Here is a 23,097-nt window from a genome sequence, read left to right on the forward strand (position 1 = left end):
GAATTCACCAACAAACACAAGCTGGATGCCGACAACATCGGGGAGACCATCTTCAAGCTTCACGAGAAAATTGAGCGCCTTCAAGCTCAAATCTATGACTTGCAAAACCAAAACTATGAGTATGAATATAGATTCAAAAGGATGAGTTTGGATGCATATTTGAGGATCCCGGAGACCCGGTCATCTTTCTATGATGGTGAGCTTATGCCTTGGAAGAAGGACGACAAGCCTACGCCATCAACAAAATCACCACCAGACTCCACCAACAAAGAAGAATTGAGTATCTGGTATGGGCACTCCACTTGGAAACTGCCAAGCTTGTGGGAGTGCCCCGGTATCATATCACCATCACTTTTATCTTTACCGTTTTTCTTAGTTCGATCCTTTTAGTAATATCTTGATCTAGTAGAATAAAAGTTCTTAGTATGATCTAGTTGTGAGTTTTGTTTTATTATCCTTCTATGTAATCAAGTCCGTGAGCTATATATAATAAAGATTAGTGTTGAGTCAAGGGCTTGATTATTTTGCCATGATCCTAAGGGAATAAAAGAAAAGAGAAAGAAATAAAAAGAAACAAAGAGATCGTATGAGTCTTATGGAGAGTAATGAGCTCACATAGAAAGAGTATGATGAATAAAAGTTGTTGAGGGTTGACAAACACAGTTTTGGTCACCGTTGCAATTAATAGGAAGTAATAAATAAAGAGAGGTCTTCACATATAAATATACTATCTTGGACATCTTTTATGATTGTGAGCACTCATTAAAATATGACAAGCTAAAGAGTTGACATTGGACAAGAAAGACAACGTAATGGGTTATGTTTTCTTACATCTGAGATAAATTATATTGTCTTGGATCTTCCAACATGATGAGCTTGCCTTTCCCCCTCATGCTAGCCAAATTCATTGCACCAAGTAGAGATACTACTTGTGCTTCCAAATACCCTTAAACCAGTCTTGCCATAAGAGTACACCATACCTACCTATGGATTGAGTAAGATCCATCAAGTAAGTTGTCATCGGTGCAAGCAATAAAAATTGCTCTCTAAATATGTATGATTGATTGTTGTGGAGGAAATAAGCTTTATACGATCGTGTGATATGGAAGTAATAAAAGCAACATACTGCATAATAAAGGTCCATATCACAAGTGGCAATATAAAGTGATGTTCTTTCGCATTAAGATTTTGTGCGTCCAACCATAAAAGCGCATGGCAACCTCTGCTTCCCTCTGTGGAGGGCCTATCTTTTACTTTTATCTCCTACATTACATAAGAGTCATGGTGATATTCACCCTTCCTTTTTACATTTTATCCTTTGGCAAGCACAATATGTTGGAAAGATCCTGGTATATATGGCTAATTGGATGTGAGTTTTCATGAACTATTACTGTTGACATTACCCTTGAGGTAAAACGTTGGGAGGCAAAACTATAAGCCCCTGTCTTTCTCTGTGTCCGGTTAAAACTCCATAACCATAAGTATTGCGTGAGGGTTAGCAATTGTGAAAGATTATATGATAGTTGAGTATGTGGACTTGCTGAAAAGCTCTTATACATTGACTCTTTCCTATGTTATGATAAATTGCAATTGATTCAATGTCTGAGATTGTAGTTTGTTAGTTTTCAATGAAGTTTACGATTTATACTTGATATTGTGATTGAATTATTACTCTAGCATAAGAGATTATATGACAAGAATTATAAGTTCCTGTTCTAAGAATGATCATGATGCCCTCATGTCCGTATTTTATTTTTATCGACACCTCTATCTCTAAACATGTCGACATATTTTTTGATTTCGGCTTTTCGCTTGAGGACAAGCGAGGTCTAAGCTTGGGGGAGTTGATACGTCCATTTTGCATCATGCTTTTATATCAATATTTATTGCATTATGGGCTGTTATTACACATTATGTCACAATACTTATGCCCATTCTCTCTTATTTTACAAGGTTTACATAAAGAGGGAGAATGCCGACAGCTGGGATTCTGGGCTGGAAAAGGAGCAAATATTAGAGACCTATTCTGCACAGCTCCAAAAGCCCTGAAACTTCACGGATGATGTTTTCCAAATATATAAAAAATACTGAGCGCAAGAACCTCACCAAGGGGGCCACACCCTTCCCACGAGGGTGGGGGCGTGCCCTACCCCCCTGGGCGCACCCCCTACCTCATGGGCCCCCCGGTGGCCCTCCGGTGGCCATCTTCTGCTATGTGGAGTCTTCCGATGGGAAAAAGCCATCTTCTCGGACGAAACTCCGCCGCCACGAGGCGGAACCTTGGCGGAATCAATCTAGGGCTCTGGCGGAGCTGTTCTGCCGGGGAAACTTCCCTCCCGGAGGGGGAAATCATCGCCATCGTCATCACCAACGCTCCTCTCATCGGGAGAGGGCAATCTCCATCAACATCTTCACCAGCACCATCTCATCTCAAAACCCTAGTTCATCTCTTGTATCCAATTCTTGTCTCCAAGTCCGGGATTGGTGCTAGTAGGTTGCTAGTAGTGTTAATTACTCCTTGTAGTTGATGCTAGTTGGTTTAATTGGTGGAAGATCATATGTTCAGATCCTATATGCATATTAATACCCCTCTGATTATGAACATGTTTATGCTTTGTGAGTAGTTACTTTTGTTCCTGAGGACATGGGAGAAGTCTTGCTATTAGTAGTCATGTGAATTTGGTATTCGTTCGATATTTTGATGAGATGTATGTTGTCTCTCCTCTAGTGGTGTTATGTGAACGTCGACTACATGACACTTCATCATTATTTGGGCCTAGGGGAAGGCATTGGGAAGTAATAAGTAGATGATGGGTTGCTAGAGTGACGGAAGCTTAAACCCTAGTTTATGCGTTGCTTCGTAAGGGGCTGAAATGGATCCATATGTTTCATGCTATGGTTAGGTTTACCTTAATACTTTTGTTGTATTTGTGGATGCTTGCAATAGAGGTTAATCATAAGTGGGATGTTTGTCCAAGTAAGGGCAGCACCCAAGCACCGGTCCACCGACATACCAAATTATCAAAGTACCAAACGTGAATCATATGAACGTGATGGAAACTAGCTTGACGATATTCCCATGTGTCTTCGGGAGCGCTTTACATCATATAAGAGTTTGTCCAGGCTTTTCCTTTGCTACAAAAGGATTGGGCCACCTTGCTGCACTATATTTACTTTTGTTACTTGTTGCTCGTTACAAATTATCCTATCACAAAACTATCTTTTACCACTTATTTCAGTACTGGCAGATAATACCTTGCTGGAAACTGCTTATCATTTCCTTCTGCTCCTCGTTCGGTTCGACACTCTTACTTATCGAAAGGACTACGATAGATCCCCTATACTTGTGGGTCATCAAGCCCACCATGACGTCACCACCACAGGCTTTTGCAGGCGAAGACTAATTTTGTCAGGATAGCATGTACTAGCTGTCTACCTTCGAATTTGGTCGTTGTGGGATCCCTTCCCGCCTTCATTTGGGAAGAGGACCAAGGCCACTATAAATAGGACCTAGCCACCACCATAGGGGGAGAGATCATCCTTACGGAGGGGACGGATCATTCAGATCATCCTCACACCCACCAGCTCATCAATCACAAGAACACCTCTCCTCCTGAGGTCGTTCTCCACTGTACCAGTTCATCCTCAGCCCCTCGAGGCCAATCCACCACAAAGCAGGAGTAGGGTTTTACACCGCAAGGTGGCCCGAACCTGGGTAAACTGCCGTGTCTCTTGTCCATTTAGTTCGTCGAGCTAGGCCGTGAGATTTATGAGCAGGCAGACTGGGGAGGACGAGTTCTTCGCATGCACCCCAGAATTCGAACCTCTCAAGGGTCTGCGGAACCCAAAATCCGACACCCCCTCCTCGACCTCCTATTTGGTCCATCATCGTCTTCCCAAATGTGGTCAGCACAACGCGCGACCCCATCGTCCAGGGCAGATCTGGAGGCAGCCACCCCCCTGTGGTCGGGACCGCGGCGGAGGTGGCATGGCAGACCAAGACCTCGCGGCGTCCCCGGAGCACTCCCTCTCCGCGAATCCCTGCGGCACGATGCCGTTCCCTGTCGACACTCCCAACCTCGAGGCCGCCGAGGAGTCGCATCCCTCTCCTCCTCCATGGATGTTGCTACAATCGTGGAGATGAGCGCCACATCTCGCCTGACTGCACAAGGCCGACCTTTTATGTCTGTTGCAAGGGAGAAGGTCACATTGGCGGGGGTTGTACTAGGCCTAGGCTGTGGAGCACGTCACCTCGGGAGCACCAAGCCCGCTTGCCGTCGGCTCTCCGTCACCGGGCGGAGGCCCCGCTGCCCCCTCCGTCGCTGCCCCGTGCGCATGAGAGAGCCCCCATCCAGACGCCACCACATCAGGAGCCGGCCCGGTGTGCGGACACACCACTCCCCCCACCGCCCGGTCCTCCTCCCGCAGGCGCAATCAGGATCATCCGCCCTCAGAGTCAAGTGGTGTGCAGCGAGTCGGTGGGCAGTGTCCCTGGCCCCGGTTTCTCTATGCCTTTCTCCAGGCCAGTGGTGGATACGTTGGTGTGCCCTCCGGTACACCCGCACGTGGATTCGATAGACGAGACTGAATGCTGCTACATGGTGGCGTCCGATGAACTCATGGAGATGGAAGCCGATTTGGCACGCACGGTTGTGGTCACTGTCACTAGAGAGCGACCATAAGTGGATCTGGCTTCGGCTGCAGAGGCACTCCACGCTGAATTTGGGATTGGCCCCAACGATATGTCAATCTGCGCATCCTACCCGCAGGACTTTCTTATCATCTATAAGCACCCAATCATCTGGCAGTTGATGGTGGATCATGGATACACTGCCTTGTCCTGGTTCGAGCTCTCTCTCCGGCCATGGCTCAGACAGGGGCAGGCGACAGGTGCTTCCATGCCCTTCCTTGTGCCCCTCAAGCTCATCGACGTTACTGGGCACGCCTGGACCAAGCGCACAGCGAAGGTCGTTTTGAGGGGACTTGGATTTCTGGAGAGTGTCGCACAACGCACAATGAGTAGATTTGACATGTCTACTTTCCAGGTTTGGCTAGAGATGGCTGATCCGTCCAAGATTCTAGCCGCCGCCATTTGTTCATCAAAGAGCCGGGAGGCGGACGCCTAGGGCAGGCCTCCGATGTGCCAACGACGCTCTGGTACCACATTGAGATCACGTTGCTCCGCCAGTTAGGGATGGGGCGTTGGACGATAGCAACCTGTCGCCACCACCACCACCCCTTTCACCGCCAAAGGATGAGGATGGGGACCGTTGTGCTAGTGGGGACATGCGGCATGTGGATCGCCAAGGCGTGCGAGGCACAGTGGACCCAACGTAAGGTCCTGGCAGTTCTGATGGCCCCGTCGCCTCCTCTGCTGCATCGGCGCTGGCTCCGATGCCAAGGAAGACCAGGCCCCTTGCCGAACGGAGCGACATGCGAATAGCTGCCAAGGAATCGGTGACCCCATCTAGCTGCCTTAGGCAGGCCAACAAGGCTGCCCCTATAGATGACCAAAGTGGACGTGACCAGCACTTTTGCAGGACCAGAATGCTTTTGACCGAGCCAGAACCAGATAAGGATGGGGATGGCCTGGCTATGCTCCCTCCTATGGAGAGCTGCGCATCCTGCGGCAACACATATGGCTAATCGATGGACAAGGAAGCCTGGCGGGATAAGGTTGGGTCCCCCACGTCGGTGGCTTTACCACGGTGGAAGACTCCAACTTAGAGCCAGTTGGGCCTCCTGACATATGACAGCCCACCTCGGGATCGACCAAGACGAATCCTATGCCCGGGGCGCGCGAGTATGGATGGATCACGAGATGCTGACAGGATCATGGTGGGGTCCGTTGAACTCCCCCTTCCCGAGGACAATGACCAGTTATGGACGGACCGAGGCACGAGTGCCCACCTACTCTCCCACGACTAGTTGCCCAAGGACTGCTCATCCATGGGCTCGGAGGCGGACCTATTGTCTTCACGCTCATTGGCCTACGTAGAGACTGATGCGGACCTTGTGGCCCCGCCAAATCACACCGATAATGATCTCCTGATGATCACCCTATCGGGCCACTCCCTGGAAGCCACCTGCCCTATTTCGAGTGGTGCACACCCATGCACACCATGCACAGGGTGTAACAACTTGGATGTTCTTCAGGCGAGTTAACAAAGGCCATTTCCCTGATTCTTTCTAGGCTGCCAACCAAGGACCCGGCTGCAACAAAGAGGAGGCCACGCAACAAGAGGCAGCTGGTCTCAAATCCGAGGCGAAGTGTGAGGATTGCATGAGGCGTTGAGCGCGGTACGAACGCTTCCAAGCAACAAAACGTTCTCATCCGAAAGTTGTGCCTAGCCAATGAGGGCGAACAAATTAGCGATGAGGCGCTCCAAGCCTACGTGAGGCTGTTTGACCGGCCGCTGGCAGAGACACACATCAAAGCCATTCTTGCCTTGTTTGGATGGGAGGCCCCATCTTGCCCTTGGCCGTGGGCGACAACGCGGTGGAAGACTGGAACTAGCAGTCATTTCCTCTAGAGTGGATCTTGGTGGGCCTACAAAATGAATGAACAACAGCGCCTCAAAATCTTGGTGTGGAATGTGCATGGGCTCAACTCCCCGGCACGTAGAAACGTTATCTTGCAAGTGGTCATGGCTGCCAAGCCGAGCGTAGCATGCCTCCAAGAGACTAAAGTGGAAGTTGTAACACCGGAGATTGTAAACTTGCCAAAATATGAAAAATTTGATGACGTCACATGTTGGTGGAACTAATTTTGTTGGATGGTGGGTGCCAATAGCTACAAAACGAGCTAAGGAATGCCTAAATCGGAGTCCATGTGAAGAAGTTATGGTAAAAATGGTGAATCAACTGAGGTTGAAACTGGAAGGGGCGGTTGTACTGCTTGGGAGAGCGGTTTTACCGCTCCTAGAGTGTCCTGGAGGTGTCATTTTTGAGATTGCGAAAATGCTGGACCTGGGGGGTTGCGGTTGTATCGCTTGGGAAGGTGGTTGTGCCGCTCCTGGGGCGAAACCGGGGTTCTAGGTTTTGTGCGGGCGGAAATATCAGTTGACGGGGGAGTGGTTGTACCATCTTGGGGGGGGGGGGGGTCGTACCGCTCTATACAGGATAATTCCTAGATGTGAGCACGAGATGAACTTGGGGGCAGACCAACTCGAAATTTTAGACCAAATCGAAGGGGAAAATAAAATCCGAGGCCAGGGAATGCCAAGGGAGGTGGATCCACTTTCCAAGCACTAGATCCACATATCAAAATCAGCAAAAACTCACAAACAACAAAATGCAAGAAATTTTGGGGGGCTCTTTTCATGGATTTTTTTTTTGAAATTTAGAAGAAAATTCGAACTAAAGGCTAGAACATGGGGGGGGAGGGTAGGGCTCCAAATTCGTGTCAACGTGGCTCATGATACCAAGATGATATAAGGCACGGGCCAAAGTGCCCTGATTTGTCCCGATGTTCACGAAATTGGAGGTGGATTCGAGGAGGAACACGAAGGGAAAACATGGAGAAATCAAAGGGGGAAACACTCTATTGGACAAGATTCACTCCCGGTACTCCTCAAATCACAAGCAATACAAGAGGCGCATCAAGATCCAAGAACAACAAGGGAAATAAAGATACAAGGTAGTTCATCCAAATATCTAGGAGAGATGGCTCTTGATGATTCACTTGGGGAATCCTTCTCCACATGTGGAGGTCTTGCATCCACTAGGGATCTTCTCCATAGGAGGCCTTGCACTCCAATGGAGTCTTCTCCCTCACAAGAGGAATCCCACAAAGGGAGATACATGAGCTAAGCTCTATGATATGAGTTCTAATCTTAGCTAACCCTAGAAATGAGGTGGGGAAAGAGTATATATAGTCCTAGCCAGGAAGGGGTAAGTGAGGGGCAGAATGGGAAAGATAGAAGGCCACTTGGCCAACTCTACGTGCAGACAGACCGGTTGTACTATAACTATCGGGTGGTACCGGTCTTGTACCGCTCGATTACAGTAAGGTGTCCAAGCGAAGCAGTAGTGGACCGGTTGTACCGGTGGACCGGTTGTTGACCGGTAGTGGACTGGTTGTACCAGTTTTCCTGGGCTGGCACAATCATCTTCTTCCTTCTCTTCCATGCTTCCCTCCCGGATGGTGTAGTTGTACTCTTGTGTTTGGACTCCTCGTCATCCATAAAGCTATGACAATACCTATATATGCATACAAGAGGAGTGTCAAGTAGTATACCATCCTCGAAGGGGTCAAGTGAACACGTGTAAATGAGATGAGTCACCTTTATGTACGTGAAGTAGATGTTGCACGTGTCACTTGCCAAACGAACTCTTGACATGGTGATGTCTGTAGGATGCTCCACATCACAAACACATTAGTCCCTTAACCCATTTGTCTTCAATACTCCAAAACCACTTAGGGGCACTAGATGCACTTACATTTATACCTGGAATTTTGCTTGCAAAGTAACATATGGCATCTACCTATCTTGCTCATCCCCTTGATGCACCACTCTGTTAGCGATACTTCCTAGAGTGTTTATCTAGTTCCTCTAGCAATGGTAAGTTAAGAAGAACTTAAGAACTCCTTCAATTGTACGATCAAAATGTTGGTGTCATTTGTAAAGCCCTTGGACCCCCAAGTTCTGACAAGCCTTCATTAGGAAATTGCTTTTTGAAGCATGTAGGAGCAACAAAGGGGGTTCTTTTCGTACCTTAGATGGATCATTCTGAGCCTTCTTGAAGAGCTAGGCGCCGAAGCTCCCGGCGATTGGCGATTGATCCCCGTCGGCATCTGGATCTTGCTGTTTCAGCAACCAAGACTAGATCCAGTTCAGTACAAAAGAATGGAAGAACAAAAAAACATGACATGATTCGATCCTTGCGCTGATTTTCTTACCCGTCGAGGATGTGGGTGTGGTCACATGGACAATGCTGCCGATGTCCCCGACAACCCGCCTGTTTCCTCCTACCTTCTGCTTCCATGTCGGGCCCGCGGCACATGCACATCATGAACGAGAAACACGAGTAAAAGCACTACATGAACCCCTTATGAACGATTTAGCAATGAACACAAAATTCTAGTATTTAGACATGAGAATGCCTTGTACAGAATTTAAAAGTCATGAAAAACGTTACCTCTGGTTTGGGTATCGTGCAAATAAAACAGAGATAATAAATTTCTTATAGACAATGTGGTGAACGTAGCAAATTGATTCCCCCGGGTTTGATTCCATGTGCTCTAGCCAAAATAGATCAAATCAGCAAGATATCTTATGCTATGAATGGTGATAGTGGTCGCTCATGTTCATCTCGACTGCCGAAATCATGTGCCCTTAGCGGACGTTGTACTCCTCGGCAGTGGCCACTATCAGCGAGCGGCGGCAGCCAAGGCGAAGGGATCCATGCAGATCGTGAGCAACCGTCCATGCGTGGCTGCGGCAGACCGGAGCACGAGTAGGAGGCGGCAGATTCCACCATGGAAGGCCGAGGAGTGGCAAGGGTAGAGGTGGATGCAGGAGGGGGGGAGAAAGGGCTGGTGCTATGGACCGCGGGAGGGGAGGACGTGCCAGTGACGAGGGAAGCGAAGGGCAGAGCGGCAGGAGGCCTGTCGGGTCGATGAGATCCCGTACAGCAGCTCGCAACAAACCCTAGCTCGCGCGAGAAGAGAGAGGGGATGTTCGGATCAAAGAGAGGACGAGAGAAAACCGGCGTGGTAAGAAAAATCGATAAGGAAAGAACATCGTATGAGTGGAGAAGGGTGAGACGAAAATAAATCGGACGGAAATAATCATAAAGTGAAAGCTACCAAGTCCTTCTTTAAAAGTAGAGATCACATATTCGCTTAGAGGAAAGATGAAGGGGTAGGTGATGCGCCCGCGATGATGCACTCATCATGTCGCTTCCCATTTACGAAAGCATTACCTATGTTTATCAAGCGTTACATGGGATAGGGGATATACACAAACATGTTCCTAAATTAATTAGAAAAATGTTTCTAAATTGTGACACAGATCGATGGTCCAGAATCTACGTGTCACAAAACTAATTGGGAAGATTTTCGAGAGGTGTATCTCTTGCAGCGCAGCGGGCCAGCGGCAGAGAAGCCGAAGCCTAGTGAGCTGTGTTGTCGTCGAGTGTCGCGTGCGCCTTCTCTTTTGCTTTGCCTCCCTGTTCTCCTACCCCGAGGGGAAATGCATTTTTAAAAACAGGGTAATCCCACCTCGCCTCGGCGCTCCCCAAGCCCCGCAGCATCGCGTACGAGTGCGTATACCGTATGTATCTACAGTGAGGCGGCGCGGGGCAAGGGTTTCGTCTCCGGCGGCGGCGACGGCGGCGGCGGCGGCGGAGGAGGCTAGATCTGGGAGGGATGGGGAACAGAATAGGAGGGAGGAGGAAGGCCGGGGTGGAGGAGCGGTACACGAGGCCGCAGGGGCTGTACGAGCACAGGGATATCGACCAGAAGAAGCTACGCAAGTTGATCCTCGAGGCCAAGCTCGCGCCCTGCTACCCGGGGGCTGACGACGCCGCGGGGGGTGACCTGGAGGAGTGCCCCATCTGCTTCCTGGTAACAGATCTTTATCCTCTCCCCAGTCTCTCTCCCCACCCGCAAATTCCAGATGTTGGTGGTTGCTTGAGTGCCCCGCCTGGTCACGGTGGCTTGCATCTCATTGGGATGGAACGTACGTTTGATGCGTCACTGCGTATTGCTTAGGTCCATTAGTAGTAGTTGCATTTGTTCTGCCGTAGAGTGCCGCTGCCGTGAGCCCGTCAGGGAGGAGGTGCATGAGTATTCACGTGATTGTACTCAATGCCTTCTAATTCATGTCTTTGAATCTTACAATTTCACTCAACCTAGGCACGATTTAATTGTAATTTTCGTCATTAAGTAACACAATTCGTTAACACCTTTTCTTTGCAAAACGTAGTAGCACTTGTGCTAGGTGCCTGTGTTTGCATCAGCCAATCTGTCTTGAGAGTTTGTATCTTGGAATCCTTCATGCGCTCAGCACCCATGTGCATGATTCTCCTTTTCAGACACCAGGAAGAGCATGTCCTCTAGTACCCCTTGGTAAATGGCCGCCAACGCCATTTGATCCTTCTTCTCCTCTGTGGGTACCTTAGGATCTTTTGGCTCAACACAAAGCAGCATTCCAAACTCCATCTTGATGGACCATGCCAAGTAGCTGCTCTTTGTGAGCATAGGATATCTAAGGGAAACAATCTCTCCTTTCTCCATCTCTCACTCAAGCTAAGACACAGGGCTCGGATACCAATTGTTAGAATCACTAGCTCTCTAGCTGCTGCCCAGGACTCTCTCTAAAGAGATGTGCTTCACACCCACGTACACAAAGAGCTTACAACTAGTAGGAAGCTTTATTTGATATCTCAAGTACTACAAGCTTCATTCTACATATGGGGTGCCTGCTTCTTATGTAGGCTGTAGGGGAGTTCTACAATAGCTGACTGCTACAGTAGCCGACCCACACAGCTCAGCCTAGCTTTGTGCCCTGGAAACTACAGCTAGCTATTACAGCTCACCTTATCTTGTCTTCCTTAACTACTATATAAGCCACCTAAGACCAAAATACCTATAAGGGCTGCTAGTCTGCGACTACAGGACACAAGGATTATCCTAATACATTTTTCCATACTCAAATTGACTTGTTCTACCATTCATGCATCTCTTTGGTATATGACAAGACTAACTCTTAACGCTAGTGGGAAGGAGTATAATTTGACTAATTCACAAAGAAATGATTGACTAATTGGTCTGAGATATTGCACCTTCGATTGAAATCTTTATAGACTCTAGAGAGTTCTTGTGGTAAAACTGTTCATTATGTTGAATCTTTTGGTACTAGAAGTGCTCTTGACCGGCTTGCGTAAAGTGCCTGATTCTGGTGAATGGGTTTAGCCGTTGCTTCAGTTTCCAGGATACTTTGGATAGTTCTATCTTGCTTGAAAACTGAAAATGGTATCGACTTCGCGTGCATTTATGTGTCACCAAGTACATGTTTAATGCTACTATAGTTTAATCGTTACTGCAATTAGTGTTACTACAATTGGATTGTGTCTGCAATTCTGTTACATTTTATCATTATCTCAAAATTTCTAGATGAATTTGTCGAATGCAAAGATGGACATTATATTATAGGAGTTTCTGTTATTTAGCACTTCTACCATGTCCCGAGTTTTTTAACTTGTTAATAAGATTCTCCTAATTTGGGAACCACTGTAATTTCCCCTGTCCTAAAAAATGCATGTTTTTTTTCTTAATTGTAGTACTACCCAAGCCTTAACCGATCAAAATGTTGCTCGAAAGGGATATGTACAGGTAATGTATCTGTCCTACTAGCTACTACCAGTGATTGTGTGTTACTTGTTAGGTGCAAATTTCCTTACATGTCTTGTTTGGTATTTTGCAGAGTGCTTTCTTCAAATGAAACCAACTCATACTGCTCGACCTACACAGTATCCTTCATACCATCTCTGTTCTTGTTTCAAATATCCTGTATTGGTAAGTAATGTATGGGCCTTGTCAATTCTCACGGTAACACTTAACCAATAAAGATGCCCATTTTGCAAAACCCCCAACTATGCTGTGGAGTATCGTGGTGTAAAGACAAAGGAGGAAAGGAGCATAGAGCAATTTGTAAGTCTTATTCCCTAATGTGTTTGTTTTTGTGTTGATATTAGAAAGCCAAATTCATTTACTTTATCTTGTATAAATTTTGTTACAGGAAGAACAGAAAGTCATTGAAGCACAGATGAGGGTGCGGCAGCAAGCACTTCAAGACGAAGAGGATAAGATGAAAAGAAAACAGAGTAGGTGCTCTTCTAGCAGAACAATCGCTCCAACAACAGAAGTGGAGTATCGAGATATTTGCAGCACATCCTATTCAGGTCTGCACTAGATACGACAAATGTACACATTTAATAATGTCAATTTTTCTGTAGCTTAATCTGATAACTTACAATTTACTATGTTCGTTGCAGTGCCATCGTACCAATGTACCCAGCAAGAAACTGAATGTTGTTCGTCTGAGCCTTCATGTTCTGCTCAGGCTAACATGCGGTCTTTCCATTCTAGGCATACTCGGTATGTTGTTTTATGTTTTATGTTCCATCATACTTTACCGAAGCTCATATTGTTGGACAAATTCATTTTAACAAGAAAATCCATATGCCATTTGTACCAACTGTTCCAAAAGGCTATATACTACACATCAGATGACAGCTACTCTAAAAGCAGGGAGTATCTGAAGCATAAAGTACTAGCCATTGGATTAAATGTAGATAACAATGACTGACCATTGAATCGAATATAGATGGCAGGCCTACCACCAAGAGCTGCTGGACTTCTGACCCTGAATGTCTTCACTTTACACTTGCATTCTGCATTCCAATCGTTTGTGTAATCCACCCTGGTCTACACCATTCAAGTTAACATAGCACTAGAGTTACTGTAAGGTTGGCTCCTACTGGATATGGAGCCTTATTCTATGATTATTACAAAATGATTTAGTTTATTAAAAATCACAAGTGGAGTTTATAGTTATTTCCTGTCTAAATTGAATGTTCTTTAGTTAGTCAATGGCTCAATGCGGGAAAGAATACTTGTATTTTGATCATGCTTTGAGTGTGCCAACCCAACGTGGCTAATATCTTCCTTGAACACCATATACTGACCTTCTCTATGAATGTGGTGGAATAATTGGTACAAAGCAATCATTTCGAACAATTCTGTACAATTTTGTTCGAGGGGAACGATCTTAAGAAGGAATTAGTTTTTGAAGTCATTTTCTGTTCAGATTGAATGCTCTGTAGTTGGCCTATGCAGGAAAACAATGAGTGTGCCGACCCCAGTTGAGCTAACGGCTACACATCAACACTGTATTCTTACCTTCCCTATGAGTGCAATAAAATAATTGGTCTTCAACCCCAGGGTGAAAACCAGACAGGTTGGCCTTTGCGGCAAAACAATGTTTATATGTTGGTCGTTGGGTGTGCCAAACCTTGTTGACCTAACCGCTACACCTTAAACTATATTTGTACCTTCTCTATGTAAAGGAATAGTTGATCTTCAACCCAAGGGTGAACGCCAGGCAGTTTTGGTTATTAATTTAGCACAAAAATTCTCTACACACTTGTAAAAGGAGCGACCTTCTCTTTTTGGGGACTTTCTTGCACATTACAACACTAGAGAGTTCAGACCTGAAAGTTTCAAATACTGACAGATTGCATAGACCAGTAGCATCTCTTTGTGTAATGTGTCATGTTGGATTGATGGCTAAACTGGTAGGATGCTCATCATTACACCAAGCTTGTGGTTCGTTGTGGAAGTCCTATCGGTCCAAAACAGAAATGGTAACGGAAGGATCAACTACTGACATAACCCTAATTACTGAAAAGTAGATAAAAGTAAATGTCCATATTCTTCTCTGTTTTATTGAGAGGGGCAGCCCCTTTATATAGTAGACAAGACTTGACCAACAAGCCGGTAAATCTATTCAAACTCTAATACAATCTCTAAACTGGCTGGACTCTTTCCTAACAGAGTTGCTTCATCAACTAGGACTCGGGATAAGACTCCATGTTTTGATGGGCTGGCCCACACAACATCTCTCCCATCCTTGAAAAACAGCTTGTCTGCAAGCTGTAGGTTATCAATTACCTCCCCGGGGACCTTGGGTGTTACTAGTTGTGGAGTTATCTTGGTCGTAGTGATCAGCCTCGATGAAGAGAAGCTGCGCGTACAGGTGACCCCGAACATAAATCTCGTCACAGTTGAAGCAAAGGCCTCGAGGACGGCGTTCTGCTAACTCAACTTGAGTGAGACGCTGAACCTGCCGTGGCGGGGCTGGCTCTGGAGTGGTCCACAACAGAACATGTGCTAGTGGTGCTGGCGGGGAAGGTATTGTAGTTGTGTTGACTGCAAGAAGATCGGAGGGGCAGAAGGGTCTTGTAGGCCCAGAACGCTGGTGTGATGACGCTGTTGGAGGGTAAGGCCGCTGCTCATAGGCCTTGGTGAAGGAGATGGGGATGTGGAGGTCAGATGGCCGTTGAAGCTCGACGTCAATGCGAAGACCACCGGGCAGCCCTGTTGTGTACAGAAACCGTTGTTGGGACTGTGTTAATGGCTCATTGTTGCGACACATAGTGCTAGAAACCTGCTAGTGTAGTCTGCACTGGCGGAGCTATAGTTAAAATGTTGGGCGGGCCAGACGGGTTAGGCTACAGGGGATCCCAAATTTTGGTACAACACCCCTTTGTATATTGGTCTAGAGCTGGGCGGGCCATGACATTGTTTTGTTCGTGTGTAGCTCCGCCACTGGTAGTATGTGGCCGAGGAAGTGAACAGCAGATGCACAAACACACACCCAAGGCATTTGCGTGAAGTGACGACACAAACTGAACGTGGCAAGCCTCCTTGGACCACTCCCATGTCGGCATGCCGAAATCGCCTTGAGCTGTAAGTACCAGAGTTGAGCGTCATTTGGTGAGGTGGTAGGCTGCAGTGTGCTGTCCACAAATAACTGCTCGCACCTATTGAGCCAACCAAGAGGGTCGACCAAGCCATCATATATTGGGAATTCAAGGTTGCGGAAGCGGGGCATGATGGAACCCGAATCAGAGCCGAGGTGATGGTTAGGCAGGGTTAGAAGGGAGGTGAAGGGCGGGTGGATCCATAGATGGGTTGTGGAGGGGGGCATGGCCATAACGGCGTATGAAATCGGTTGGCAGGTGGAGGCATGAAGGTGGTAGAGGCGGCGGCGAAAATCTGTGGCCGCTGCTGCTGATGGTTGGGTTGCTTTTGCTGATAAGTGGGTGAAAAATTGGTGTGGGATTTGGGCTGCAGAGTGGGAGTGCCAAGTGGCCCAGATTGATGTTAGGGGGTGGCTATGGCAAGTAAGGAGATGGCTGGAGGTGGTAAAAGGGTTGTCGGAGTTATTGGCCATGGGTAGCCTCATCTGCCCCCCATGGCGTTTCAAGACATCGGGGCCGACTGCGCCTCTCAGGCCTCAGAGATTGACCGCCGCCTTCTTGTGGCCTGCTGGTCAGAGCGGTCGGGTGCGAGAGGGGCCGGCTCCTAGAAGGCGGGCCCCTAGAGGGGCCGGCTTCTAGCAGGCGGCCCCAAACACCCTCAAAGTCTGAGCCACCATGAATGCGATGAGATGAGGCGTGGCTACAGAGAAGCCTGCCACCCTCGAACCCAGGGCGGGTCGTGGCTGCAGTGCGCCGTACCGGTTGGCGATCTCCCGCATGGCGCGACACTGTAGCCCCTTCGCCCATGACATTACCCAAGATAGGAGGGACCCAGCTCCCATGACGGGCTGTCGGTACGGTCCGCAAGCGGCGGGTCCTACCAGCCCATGGAAAGCCAAAAGGCGGCAAGCTCAGCTAGCCGGCTAAGGGAGAGGCCGGCTTCCAGCAGGCGGCCCTCCCCTTAAGAGTTTGTACACCATCAGCCGGAAGAAATGGGGAGTGGCTACAATGAACGGCCACCAAGCGGCGGGACTGTAGCCACACCTCCCCTGACCAAGCAAGCGTCATTAGAAGCACGACTACAGTGATGAGCCGTCAACAAGGCCCGCAAGCGGCGGGTGCGGCCTGTCGGCCAAGTACAAGACAGCCGGCAGGGCCCACCAGTCGGCGGGCCTCAGCTGCCAGCGGAGAAGCCGGTCACAAGAGACACTGACGGCCTAGGCCCACACCCGGCCGGATTACCATTGTACCCCTGGGGGTAGGCCTATATAAACCCCCCAGGGCACCCATGCAAAGGGTTCAGATTCTTAGAAACACACTCACATAGAAAGGGTTCAGATTCCATGGCGACTCGAGGACTGCGGCGAGCGCGCGGACTCGCGGCGGAGGAGAAGAAAGGGGGTCGGCGGAGAAGAAGCTCGGCGACGACGATGAGCCGCGGTAGCACTACGGCGAGCAAGGAGTGCGGCAGCGGTGGAGAAGAAGAAAGAGTGAGGGGAGGGCGCGCGTGCCACTGCCCCTCCCCTCTCCCTCTACTTATAGCCCTCTGCTACGAAGCCGAGGGGGCGGGGCGTGGGATCGTGGGATTTACTGCACCCACGACCCCACGGCCCCGCGTTTACCGCGCTGTAATGGCGCGTGGTAAAAGCGCACGGGATCCCAACCGCCCGCCTCGGCCGCAGCGGATCCGCGCGCGTGCCGAGGCCCGGTAGTGGCGGGCCCGGCTTGCTCATGCGTCCCATCAAGCGTGGGCTGGCGGGCTGGCCCGGCCAGCTAGCGCCGCGTGGCGAGCATGCGGCGGGCGGCTAGCCTAGGCACCTAGCCAGCGCGCCGCATGCTTCCTGCCGCGACTGTTCGAATTCCACCAGTCGGCTTGTCAGGCCCCGGGCGGCTCCTGACAGCCGGCACTCCAGAAGACGGACCCCGCAAGCAACCAAAACTTTACGGAGTAGGAAGCTGCCGGGGCACCTTCACCTTGTCAGCCGTGGCGACCCGCCAGCTTCGGGGACTACTGTCGGAGTTATTGGCCATAGGTAGCCTCATCTGCCCCCCATGGCGTTTCAAGACATCGGGGTCGACTGCGCCCCTCAGGCCTCAGAGATTGACCGCCGCCTTCTTGTGGCCGGCTGGTCCGAGCGGCTGGTTGCGAGAGGGGCCGGCTCCTAGAAGGCGGCCCCAGAGGGGCCGGCTTCTAGCAGGCGGCCCCAAACACCCTCAAAGTCTGAGTCACCATGAATGCGATGAGACGAGGCGTGGCTACAAAGAAGCCTGCCACCCTCAAATCCAGGGCGGGTCGTGGCTACAGTGCGCCGTACCGGTTGGCGATCTCCCGCACAGCGCGGCACTGTAGCCCCTTCGCCCATGACATCACCCAAGACAGGAGGGACCCAGCTCCCATGACGAGCTGTCGGTACGGCCCACAAGCGGCGGGTCCTACCAGCCCATGGAAAGCCAGAAGGCGGCAAGCTCAGCTAGCCGGCTAAGGGAGTGGCCGGCTTCCAGCAGGCGGTCCTCCCCTTCTTAAGAGTTTGTGCACCATCAGCCGGGAGCAATGGGGAGTGGCTACAGTGAACGGCCCTCCCCTTCTTAAGCGTCATTAGAAGCACGACTACAGTGATGAGCCGCTAGCAAGGCCCGCAAGCGGCGGGCGCGGCCTGTCGGTCAAGTACAAGACAGCCGGCAGGGCCCACCAGTCGGGGGGCCCCAGCTGCCAGCGGAGAAGCCGGCCACAAGAGACACTGACGGCCTGGGCCCACACCTGGCCGGATTACCATTGTACCCCTGGGGGGTAGGCCTATATAAACCCCCAGGGTACCCATGCAAAGGGTTCAGATTCTTAGAAACACACACACACACAGAGGGAGTTAGGGCCAGCCTTGTTCTTCTTCCTGTAGAGAAACAGCTCGAGGAGCATCTTGTAGCCACTCTTGTCGAGTTAGTGATCATGCGGAGACCCCGCAGAGCAGGACTAGGGGTGTTATCTCCTAGGAGAGCCCCGAACCTGGGTAAGATTCGCCGGCGTGCATGTCTTCGCCTCATCCCGTTTCCTGGCACCGGCGACGTCTTATTAGCCCCCTCCATGATAAGCCATCCTTTGGCATATGTCGCACGACACCCCCGACAAGGGTGTTGACGGCTGAGGTGGTTGGCAGCGGTTGGCACAGGGTTGTGTTGCAAGGGGAATTAGAAGGTGGAAAGCAGGAAAGTGAATGGGTAGTGGGGGTGGGCAATCTGCCTGGCGGGTGGAGGTCTGCCGACGGTGGCGATTCCCTTGCTGGAAAAAGGGATACCAGAGGTTCTGTTGGCGAAGGGAAGCTCCAGGGGCGCGTTGTTGCTGGGTAGGAGGGCCTCAAACGGGGAAGTGGCATCATGGGCGGCTGCTGCAGCCGATGGAATATGGCGGTGGGGGCAGGGCCAGCGGCCTTTGCTTGAGCTCCGTCAAGCGCTGCATCAGCCCGGTGAGGAGCGCTTAGTCCTCTGCTTGTTGGCGTGTGAAGGTCTCCAATTGCTTTGTGATGATCGTTATCTGCTCCACTGCCTTGATCTCAATTTCTTTGCCCGTGATGGCTCCGATACCAAATTGGAAGGATCTTCTACTGACATAACCCTAATTACTGAAAAGTAGATAAAAATAAACGACAACATTCTTCCCTGCTGTATTGAGAGGGGTCGGCCCTTTATATAGTAGACAAGACTCGACCAACACAAGCCAGTAAATATTCAAATTCTAATACGATCTCTAAAGTGACTGGAATCTTTCCTAACAAAGTTGCTTCATCAACTAGCACTCTAATTAAGAGATAAGACTCCACGTTTGATGGGCTGGCCCACATAACAGGTTAACTACTTTTGTCTGGTGTGTACACTAAAGCCTATCAGTATCTCAGTAATTGAAATTACCTCTTATCCTTGAGCTAGGTTGTCAAATTGAAGCCTCCATGCTTCAGTTGCTGAAAGGTACAAAATGTGACCAGGATAGGTTTTTTTTATGCTACGTACTAGTAAATGACAGGATCTGTTCAGTTCGGACTAAACGAGGGGGCTCTTTTGTAATCGTGGAACTGCAGAAACTGATAGAGTAGGGAGGAAATGCTCGAGCCAGAATGAAGTTGAGGTTCCAAAGAGCATTTGGCTGAATCTTGGTTTTCACCTCTTAAGCTTTATTAAATATACCTCCGTCCCAAAATATAAGACGTTTTTGCAGTTCAAAATGTCTTATATGAACTGCAAAAACGTCTTATATTTTGGGACGGAGGTAGTAGGTTATGACCGTATGTATATGACTGGACGGAATTCAAAGAAAATTAGACCCCTTTCATGTTGAAACCTAAAACTTCTCATCAGCATCTCATGGAAGCGTTGCTTTTGGAAAAAGTAATAAACTAAGTAGTTAATAGTCTTACAGAAAATAGCCATAATCTTTTGGTTGAATATGAGCATGTTTTACTTTGAAATGGAAGTAAAGGATTTACCTCATTCTCTTAATTAGGTGAGAATTTAGTCATGACATGGACAAAGCCAAACAAAGCAGCCAAAAGGAGCCCAACAAGAAAAAACCCTACTTTCGTGGTAGGATGTTCCCTAAATGTGCCCCCCCCCCCCCCCCCCCCCCCCCCCCCCCCCCCCGCCGCAAGTCAACGATTGCCACCTCCTTCTTGTATTAAGCATATATAGCATTATGTGATCATGGTCAAGGTAATCCTTCATGCTGTAGGTGTGTGACATTATGTAAATTGTCTTTTGATTACAGTGATGATAACATAGACATGAACATAGAGGACATGATGGTTATGGAAGCGATTTGGCGTTCAATTCAGGTAAAGAAAAGGTTCTTATATGTCCCTTGAATGAACAGTATTTGGTTTGTGCAAGATGTACGATTTCAATAATATTATGATGCGACTTGTTGGATCAAATTGTTTTCTATATGAGCTGCGGAAAACATGACGGTTATTTTCTTTGTTCTTACTGTTTTCTCTCTGTCCTTCAAGTTGACAGTAGTTCATTTGTGTTACTGTTCTACAAACAGTATGCTGGCAGTTAATGATGATGTCCTACTTATTTTTGTTGTTTCCCTTCTTACGGTATATTTGAAGACAGGAGTATCAAGACACGATTATTATTGTTGCAGACAATTCCTGCTGAAACATGCATATACTCCCTCTATAAAGAAATCACTTTACAGAGGGAGTAGTTCCTAACTGTGTGCTTGTTAGTTTTTAATGGTTACAAGATTAAGCGAAGAGATTGAGATCAACTGCAAAATAAGGTGATCTTTGCAGGCTTTGCCATCCTGGATCACTCGACGAGAAACAAATAATCTTGATTTTCATAAGAGGCTATACTGCCTTTAGTTTCCTTAACCTTTTTCAGTTGACCATATGTTCTTAAGTAAATTTTCACTTTCGCACACACTTATTTTCTTCTAGAACTGTTGCGATGGGGTTTATCTTTTAAACTGGATATTGATGTGCAATCTACTTGTCGTGACAAATTCTTCGAAGTACTGCCATTACTTTGTATTTTGGTAATAAACAGAATAATTTAATTGTCATCTGAGCCTAGACTACCAATGTTTTTTTCAATTAAGCGTATGTTCCAAATTATTGTCTCACCTTTGATCTTGGAAGTTTGATTTTAAATTGTTTTGATTTCATAAAGAAACATAACTTATGTTACAGGACACCATATATTTCCTTCTAGAATTGTTGAGATGCAATTTATCTTCTAAACTGAATGTTGTTCAGATGGGCAATCTAAAATTCGTGTCAAATTCCTTCAAGTGATGCATGTACTTTGATTGTTTGCACGGCACCCTGCTGAATTAGGAAAATTCGTGGACCATCTTATAGTACAGAAAAGTTTGAATATGTATATGCTTGTAATATTATGTTGACATTCTCTCTCTTAGCAGGAGCAAGGAAGTATAGGAAATCCTTCTTGTGGGAGCTTTATGCCTTTTGAGCAACCAACGCGTGAGAGGCAGGCATTCGTTGCAGCTCCTCCTCTAGAAATGCCACATCCTGGTGGATTTTCTTGTGCTGTTGCTGCTATGGCTGAGCACCAGCCATCAAGCATGGATTTCTCTTACATGACTGGTAGTAGTGCGTTCCCAGTCTTTGACATGTTCCGCCGACCGTGCAACATTGCTGGTGGAAGCATGGGTGCTGCGGAAAGTTCACCAGATAGCTGGAGCGGGATAGCGCCAAGTTGCAGCAGAAGGGAAGTGGTAAGAGAGGAAGGAGAGTGCTCAACCGACCACTGGTCAGAGGGTGCAGAGGCCGGGACAAGCTATGCCGGCTCGGACATCGTGGTGGATGCGGGGACAATGCTACCGTTGCCTTTTGCTGACAATTACAGTATGGTTGCAAGCCATTTCCGTCCTGAGAGCATCGAAGAACAAATGATGTATTCCATGGCTGTTTCTTTAGCAGAAGCTCATGGTAGAACGCACACGCAAGGGTTGGCATGGTTGTAACGCGATGATTGTGACGTTTACTGCCTTCTCTCCCGCACTATCGTTGTTCTGCCCCCCTTCTGCTCTTTTTTGCCACCCCGTGTTCGGCCGTTTTGTTTCTCCTTTTTGCATGTGTTGCATCATGGTTTGATATAGTTCCCGCTATAGCTCTCCATTATTGCTTATATGTTGTAAAATGGAATATGAGGAAGAAATAGAAAAGAGAATTGAGTCAGTGTTCTTGATGCCAAAAGAAGGATGCAAAAATGTTTCGGGTTGACCATTGCGAGCTGCAGGTGTATTTTCTATTTTGGGTGACTAATTCCAACCTGCCGTGCAGTTGATGGATGGGGCGATTAAAATGCGCGACTCCAAAACTCCCTCGAACAAAATCCTCTCGCCCAACTCGCTGGCTTGATGAAGCCTATTCGCTCTCATTGGCATTACTCCTATGAAGGATGCCCGCCTTCCCATTGGCATTACTCCTATGAAGGATGCCGTTACTATAGCCGTAAAGTACATGCCCGGAGCCTTGAGAAAGGTGACCTTATTCCTCGTCGGATTCAGTCTGCGAAGGGATTAAACAAGTTGATACCGAAATGGAAAGGCCCTTATCGGGTAGTTCAAGTCACTAGATCTAGCCCAGTCCGTCTAGAGACCGAAGATGACACTCCAGTACAAAACTCATAGAATATTGAGCATCTTCATAATGTGAGGCGTGGTTGCCGTGCTGCATGACAATCTCTTTGGTACAAGTTGGCCGGCAAGACATGTAATCCTTTGTATAAAGCCAGAAACAGACCCTATGCATAGTGAAATAAATCTAAGTGTTTCACAACTCTTTGTCAAAGTACATATTTACTTAATGCATGATGCATGCCATGATGTGCTGCATTCTACCTTGTATGAAATGCTTAATGAGTTGTCAAGGTCTCTAGCCTCCTCTTTCTTTTCTTTCCTTTTCACAAAGGATAGAAGGGTTCCTCGCCGTACAAGTTTCCCGGGGAGAGTGATGGTGTGGATACCAAGTGATGTTCAGGTTATCATTTACGACAGGAAGTAGATCAAAGAAAAGCTAAGTTGGAAAACTTTCAAACAAATTTCTTTGTTGTAGTTTCTATTTTCCTTGAACGATTTTAGCCTTTGTA

General features: G+C 48.1%; 1 protein-coding gene across 2 annotated transcripts; it reads left to right on the forward strand.

The window, feature by feature from the left end:
• Positions 1–10,125: 10,125 nt before the first annotated feature.
• Positions 10,126–22,184, forward strand: LOC125513314 (E3 ubiquitin-protein ligase GW2). 2 transcript variants are annotated; one of them, XM_048678395.1, is made up of 8 exons: positions 10,126–10,570; positions 12,289–12,340; positions 12,432–12,477; positions 12,577–12,658; positions 12,747–12,909; positions 13,003–13,105; positions 20,243–20,309; positions 21,404–22,184. In XM_048678395.1, the coding sequence occupies exons 1-8, from the start codon at positions 10,373–10,375 to the stop codon at positions 21,968–21,970; spliced, it is 1,278 nt and encodes a 425-aa protein (XP_048534352.1). In that variant the 5' UTR covers positions 10,126–10,372; the 3' UTR covers positions 21,971–22,184. The 2 variants fall into 2 exon arrangements, with proteins under 2 accessions (XP_048534352.1, XP_048534353.1); XM_048678396.1 differs by having other exon boundaries at positions 10,128–10,570; positions 21,407–22,184.
• The last annotated feature ends 913 nt before the right edge of the window (positions 22,185–23,097 follow it).

This window comes from Triticum urartu, chromosome 6 (assembly GCF_003073215.2).
Source record: "Triticum urartu cultivar G1812 chromosome 6, Tu2.1, whole genome shotgun sequence".
In the NCBI taxonomy this organism is placed as follows: domain Eukaryota; kingdom Viridiplantae; phylum Streptophyta; class Magnoliopsida; order Poales; family Poaceae; genus Triticum; species Triticum urartu.

Bases quoted from the DNA above. Each gene is read 5' to 3' on its own strand.
- LOC125513314 (XM_048678395.1), top strand. From the start codon at position 10,373: ATGGGGAACAGAATAGGAGGGAGGAGGAAGGCCGGGGTGGAGGAGCGG. The intron at 10,571-12,288 runs GTAACAGATCTT...TCTTAATTGTAG, and splicing joins AGTGCCCCATCTGCTTCCTG to TACTACCCAAGCCTTAACCG. The intron at 12,478-12,576 runs GTATCCTTCATA...TAACCAATAAAG, and splicing joins CATACTGCTCGACCTACACA to ATGCCCATTTTGCAAAACCC.